Source organism: Tasmannia lanceolata, unplaced genomic scaffold, assembly GCF_043159265.1.
Source record: "Tasmannia lanceolata isolate RefF3 unplaced genomic scaffold, GAP_Taslan_0.1 ptg000007l, whole genome shotgun sequence".
NCBI lineage: Eukaryota > Viridiplantae > Streptophyta > Magnoliopsida > Canellales > Winteraceae > Tasmannia > Tasmannia lanceolata.
This window is the reverse complement of record NW_027518684.1, coordinates 25,568,527-25,575,730: the sequence shown is the minus strand read 5'-3', so window position 1 is coordinate 25,575,730 and position 7,204 is coordinate 25,568,527. Positions and strand designations below refer to the sequence as shown.

General features: G+C 38.6%; 1 protein-coding gene across 1 annotated transcript; it reads left to right on the top strand.

Annotated features, from left to right (window-relative positions):
* Positions 1–5,858: 5,858 nt before the first annotated feature.
* On the top strand, positions 5,859–6,956 carry LOC143880700 (AT-hook motif nuclear-localized protein 20-like; the record flags this gene model as incomplete). Its single annotated transcript, XM_077383674.1, has 1 exon — positions 5,859–6,956. A coding segment is annotated over one exon (885 nt), but the record flags the coding sequence as incomplete, so codon positions are not given.
* Between the last annotated feature and the right edge of the window lie 248 nt (positions 6,957–7,204).

The following is a 7,204-nucleotide window of genomic DNA, read 5'->3' as shown; positions in this document are numbered from 1 at the left end:
AACCAACTAAGTCCTAACAAAACTAACCTATTTTTCTAAAAGCAAAACTATCTTCTAAAAAACTTCCAAAAACCAAAGCCAATCCCAACACAGCTAAACAAGACTCCAAAAGAAAACTAAAACTAAGACAACTGAAACGAAAGCTTAAGCTGTTGTAGAAGGCGTTATTTAATCTTTTTATACTTTAAGACTCCCCCTCATGTGTGGCCCCTCATTTTAGGTTGGCTTACACGTGGAACATGTGGCTCCTCTTTTGGGTTTGGCCATTGCATGTGGATTTTTGCTCTCAAGGAGGTTTGAACTCTGTACCTTTGGCTCTGATAAAATGTGAAACTACCAGTTACTTCAAAAGCTTAAGCTGTTAGAGAAGGCATTATTTAATCTTTTACACTCTAACACTCTCCCTCACATGTGGCCCCTCTTTTCTAGGGTTGGCCTACACATGGCCCCTCTTTATTTTTTTTGGGGGTTGACTTTACATGTGGACTTTTTAATATCAGGGAGTTCTGAGATTTGAACCCAGGACCTGGGGCTCTGATACGATGTAAAACAACCAGTAGCTCCCAAAGCTTAAGCTATTAGAGTTGGCGTTATTTATTTATTTTATACTTTAACACTCCCCCTCACGTGTGGCCCTGCTTTTTAGGGCTGGCCTACATGTGGCAAATGTGGCCCCTCTTTTGGGTTTGGCCATTGCATGTCGATTTTTGCTATCAAGGAGATTTGAACTCAGGACCTTTGGCTTTGATACCATGGGAAACTACCAGTTACTCCAAAAGCTTAAGCTGTTAGAGAAGGCGCTATTTAATCTTTTATACTTTAACAACGACTAAGGGAGGGAAATGTTTTTCATTCTTGCTCGATTAAGCAGGGGGACATGGATTGATGAGAATCTTTGGAAGCGACTCCGAGTTGCTCCGAAGAATCTCATGTGTTAGTCAAAACAAAAGTTTAAAATTGCAAAATGGGCTTAGTGGGTCAGGTAGTTGAATAGGATTTTTGGGATTTTTTGCTTTTCTCATATCTACACCTAGAAAAATGGAAGATTCCCATTAAATAGTTGTTGCCGAACACTGCCCAAAGAATGAACACTCTGTACCATAGTTAGCAAAACGTTATTTGGCAAAAAAATGAGATGGGAAAAATTCGAGTTCATTACTACGGTATTGGTTCACTAAAACATAGTAAAAAAAAGGTGAAATAACTGAAAACACAAAAAAACACATTTAATATGTTTAAAATTTTGCCATTTAAAATATGGAGTGGGGTAAAGTTGGAAAGTTGGCAAAATATGTGTTTAATACATTGAAAATGGGGTTTTGAATGTTTTCCTTCTTTTTTTTTTATGTAAAAGTTTTAAATGAAGAACCTACAGAACACATTTTTTTTTTCAACCAAAAAAATAAATAAAACCCCACTGTTTTAAAATACGAAATTGCTAGCGTCCATCGTAAAAGGCATTTCACGGCTGGTCTGTCGCATGTCAGACCAGCCAGCTCGTGAATGGAGACAAAAGGGTTGTCTTCATTCAAGAGGTGGGCGGTCGGACATGCGACAGACCAGCTGCAAAATGCCTTTTGCATTGGACCCTAGCAAATCCCATAACCATAAGAGACCATGGAACTTATCTTCCTAAGAGAGATCTCGTTTAGAAACTTCTGTTGATGTCTTTTATCTAGTTTACATTTTAAATGATTTACCTGCTCCCACCTTGTTGTATCAGAAAATGACAAGAAACTTAGTCTGAATGTGGAATTATTATGGGTAAGAATACCAGCTCTAATTTTAAAATTTAAGTCTATTCTAATCTATTAGCAATGGAGAAATGATACCATTAGATGTCTGATTGTTCGTTTGGTTAGTTGCGATCAAGGAGATACGCATGTTTTGTAACCCATCTTTTTAAGGTAAGATGTTTTTCAAGTAAATTTTTGATGAAGGCTCTGTTTCTTTGAACATAAAATGGGCGTAAAACAAATTTAACGACCATTTTTTCGCTTAAAAATTGGGCTAAAATTTGTTTTATGATCATTTTGCATTGAAAGAAAGAGAGCCAAAAAAGCCTTGAAAAAGTGACCCAAGATATATGTGTTTTATTTTCTTGGAAATTTTTATAAAAAGAATATTTTCCGTATTTTTTTCCGTGTAGCCGAGCATGTTTACAAGCTTGGAGAGTGAGCATAGACTGATAGACTAATGATTGGGCTGATCGTCTTGCCAAATTGGGTGTATCTCGAGTCTCGTTCTTCTTGGGACGATCTTTGCCCTCTGATTTGCACTTGTAATAAGGGGCGAAGGCAGGAATTTACACTTGGGGGGCCGGACTAATTAACACTTGCCTGCATTTAGTCATCTGGGGGGGCATGGCGAAGCATGCATGTACAGCCATGCATCTAAAAGGAATTTTGCAATTCACTGGGGGATGCTATATGTGCCTCCGCCCCTGCTTGTAATCCTTTTATTAATCAATGTTTTCTTCATAAAAATAGACTCATATATGGAGTATTTCTAATTTAAGGAATAAGATAGAGCAAGAGAGCTGCTAATGTTCGAGTATTTTATAGGATCGTCAGTGGAATGTGTGGGTAAGGAAAGAGTAAGCAAAACAACATTTTTAAAATTGACTTAAAAAAAAAACTTTTAAACAAATCTAATTGTTACTGCACCACTTATCACAGGTATCCCCATAGCCATAAGATGCTTTGACCCCTCTCAGGCTAATCAAATACCTCTTTATGATGGTATCTATGGGTGTATGACTGATCTTTATGTCATAGTACAACAATTTTACTGTATGGGGCATAATTACTTGATTGCAAACATTCAATAAAACTAAAGGAATTGCATAAAATAAAAGAGACTGAATTTAAAGAAACATACAAATTAAACAACTAAAACAATAATACTTTAAATTCATATTTAAAATAATTTAGGCAGTTATAAACTTTACTGTAAAAGTTTTGGATCGATAGGATTGCCTTAATGGAAAACCTGAATCATTTTACAAGAGCCTAGAGTCTGTAGATGAAACTGAGTACAAACAGCTTAGGCCTATTGAAAACTGAAATCCATTAATCCAAACACTCCAAAACTGATACAAACAGTTCCTTATGTGTTTGACACATTCCATAAAAGTTTGGGAAGGAATCTCAAACTTAGCAAAGGTGGTTTGCATGAAAACATAAAGATAAATACATTAAAAATATAAAACGTTAGAAGTAGTATTGAAAAATGTATTAAGAGTAGAAATCAATTAGGAGCATGAAACACTTTCTAAAATTTAAATTTGATTCAAATAAAAAAAATATACTAAAAGACAAAAGCGTTAAAAGGTTATGAAATCCAACCCTAATTACATGGAATCACATCCATTCAACATCAAAACCAGTAATTTATTTTGCATCAAGACTAAAAAATCCTTGTCAAACTCGATTATTTTTATATCAATCATTTGGAAACTGACCCATATCACATCACCTTGAATTTGTTTTAGTTTTTTTTTTTCCTTAAAGAAAGAGAATTGATATTATGTTCTAAAGCAAGGAGACACATGAACTTACGTGACATGTATGCAACTCTTTGAGAGTAGACAAAGGGGTGGCTCATTGGTTAAGCAAAGGTTCATACTGTGGCCACACCTCTTAAGATATGGTCAAATTCCAATTGAAAAAAAATCAAAGTAGGCCATCCATTGTGTGTCCGAGTGGGTGACCTATTGCAATCAAGCATTAGGGCAAACTAATAAACAGTTTTGGAGTCATAGTCGGTTCTGAAAATCCAAAACAAGCCCTGTTCGTTTTGGATTTTGAATCCAAACTGATTATTGGATTCAAAATTGAGTTTAAATTTGCGTCCAAAACTGATTATTGACCTCAAAATCACGTTCAAAATTGAGTCAAATAATCAGTTTTGGACTCAAAATCATTTCTCAAAATCCAAAACAAGCAGGGAAGTCTTCCTACAATTAATGAATCATGGACAAAATGTCTCCTCCATCGACAATCCTAACTCCTCGCCCATTTTTTATATTAAAAACTTTATACTGTTGATTTTTTAATATGAACCGTTCATTTTACACCCTACAACTATAAAGGTTAGGATCATCTACTCGAGAAGATTTTTGTGGGTCTACCCATCTATGACGGAAACCAACAGATGAATGGTTTAGATCATTGCAAAACTACTTCGCACCAGTACTCTTTGCTTTATTTTTCTTGTATAAAATAAGGACAGACAGTGTATTATTTCTCTAGCATGAATTGAGTTCCAAAGGCCATATTGGTGAAGGTTAGTAAACAACAGGCCAACCTCTTTAAGTACATGTCGCCAGGGGCGGAACCAGGAATTTACACCCGGGGGGGCCGGACTAGTTGTAAAATTTTTTTTTTTGCAGGTAGGGTTTCGTCAAACCAAAAAGGAAGCTTTCTACAGGATTTTTTTTTAACACAGGGAGATGGGGAATTGATATTTTCACCCCTTGGGATTTTTTTTAACATAGGGAGATGGGGAAAGTGGGAAACAATTGATTTTTTTAATGATTTTGCAAATCTTTGTTTTTTAACACAGGGAGATGGGGAATTGATATTTTCACCCCTTGGGATTTTTTTTAACATAGGGAGATGGGGAAAGTGGGAAACAATTGATTTTTTTAATGATTTTGCAAATCTTTGTTTTTTAACACAGGGAGATGGGGAATTGATATTTTCACCCCTTGGGATTTTTTTTAACATAGGGAGATGGGGAAAGTGGGAAACAATTGATTTTTTTAATGATTTTGCAAATCTTTGGGGGGGCCGTGGCCCCCCCAAAGCTATACGTAGTTCCGCCCCTGCATGTCGCTGTGAAGCAAAGGAGGCATGAAGGAGGTGGTGGTTAAGATGTAGGGTCAAAAACAAAAAATTAATCCTTCACGTTCAAAAGGAGAGACTTGATAACCCCACTCTTATTTCAATAATGGTACTCTTTATTTTAGGGAAATGATAGTGCAAAAGAGTAGGGGGTGGCCTGAGGTAGAAAAAAGGGAGCAAATATATCACTTCCTTTATTTTTATTCCTCACGTCACATTGAGAAATTGTAAACAAGTTTTGACGGCCAAGATCGTTTTTGAGCCCATAACATAAATGTGAAATTAGGACAATTGGTCATGTAGACAATAAGTCAATCAAGAGCCAATCCACATGAATTTGATCCCATGCGAGCAGACACATCAAATCGCTTCGTTAACTCCTAGAAAAAATTAACGGTTAAGATTTTCTTTGCTGAACTCTAAATGAGGTTTTGTGGATGAAGGTGCTAGGATCATCTCATTCATGTGGGGTCAAAGACAATAGTCCGAGTTGTGTTCGCATTCATCTGCTCTCACATGCAACTGCTGGCCCGTGAAATGCTTTCTGCGATGCTCGCTAGCAAATCTCAAGAAAAAACATAAAATAAAGAAAGGAGTGTCATTATAAACAACTTGGTCGTGTGACATTCACCCCACTATGCTTCGAATAATTTATTATTTGTATAGTTTATAATTATTTCTCCGCTTACTCTCTCGGCATTCGTTGATATGTTGGGGCGCGAGAAAAACGTCGTGCTCTCCACCTGCTCACGCGCACTCGACCCCACAAAACCCTAATTTCAAAGAGAAAGTAAAACAAAGAGAGAGAAAGAAAGAAAGAAATCCTTTCAACCTAGGAACTCTCTTCCTGTTTTTCCTCTTTCCTATCTTCTCTCAATCTCTCCTATTTGGATCATAAAACCCATCTCACTCTCCTCTTTTTCCTTTGATATTGCGTTTTGTTTTCTTAGTTTTCTTATCTATTCCATTACAAAGACAAGTCCCTAGACACAAACAAGTTGACAAATTTTGTGGGTTGTTAGTATTTTCATCTCTAGTGATCAAAATTCGACCGGAAAACTGGCTAACCGGTGGTGGACCGGCCATGTGGGGCTACCGGGAGTCGTCGACCCGGCCTCCGGCTCCTCCTTAAATAAACGCGAGCGTGAATCCAACAGCGGTAGCGGTGGTGGGGATGAAGATGAAGAGAGAGATAACGGGGACGAGCCGAGAGAGGGTGCGGTCGAGGTTGGAACCCGTCGGCCTAGGGGTCGACCGCCCGGTTCAAAGAACAAACCAAAACCGCCGATCTTCGTGACCCGGGATAGCCCTAACGCTCTACGTAGTCACGTCATGGAGGTGGCCGGAGGCGCTGATGTGGCGGAGTGTGTGGCCCAATTCGCGCGGCGAAGGCAACGTGGAGTTTGTGTTTTGAGTGGGAGTGGATCGGTGGCGAATGTTACGCTCCGGCAACCGGCCGCTCCGGGTGCGGTGGTGGCTTTACATGGCAGGTTTGAGATTTTGTCATTGACTGGTTCGTTCTTGCCTGGACCGGCCCCACCTGGGTCGACCGGGTTAACGGTTTATTTGGCGGGAGGGCAGGGGCAGGTGGTGGGAGGGAGTGTGGTGGGGACGCTAATAGCGGCGGGGCCGGTGATGGTGGTGGCGGCGACTTTTGCGAATGCGACATATGAGAGGTTGCCTTTGGAGGAGAGGGAAGAGGCAGGGAGTAGTGGAGGAGGAGTGCAAGGGAATTTGAGTGGTGGGGAGGGGATTGGGGGTGGGGGTGGAGGGCAGCCCCAGGGGCTGGCTGACCCTTCGATGCCTGTTTATAATCTGCCGCCGAATTTGCTTCCTAATGGTGGGCAGCTGAGCCATGATGCTTATGGGTGGGCTCATGCTCGCCCACCTTATTGAAAGAAAGAAAGAAGAAAGAAGAAGAATTATTTGGAGGATGAGGAAGAGGAGGAAGGAGCATGGAGTCTACATGTAAATCTTACTTGTTGAAATATTATGCTTATTTTTATTCTGGAATACAAGCTGGTGAGTTTTTTTTATGTTTATTGGAAGGGTTTTTTTTTTTTAAATTATGAAGTATTAAATAAAATAATCAAAAGACAGTAAATCTTATATATCTTCTCTTCTATAACTTCTCTTCTATGCTATTGAAGGAGAGGATAATAGAAGAGAAGAGGAGATCAGCATGGATTCTTGATGTAAATCTTACTTGTTGAAAAATTTTGGTTATTTTTATTTTGGAATACAAGCTGGTGAGTTTTTTTCTTCTTTTTCCTATTGGTTTTTTTTTTTTTAAATTACTATATAAAATAACAAAAAGATAGTAATCAAGACCTAGGATTTGGGGGGGAACAAAGAAG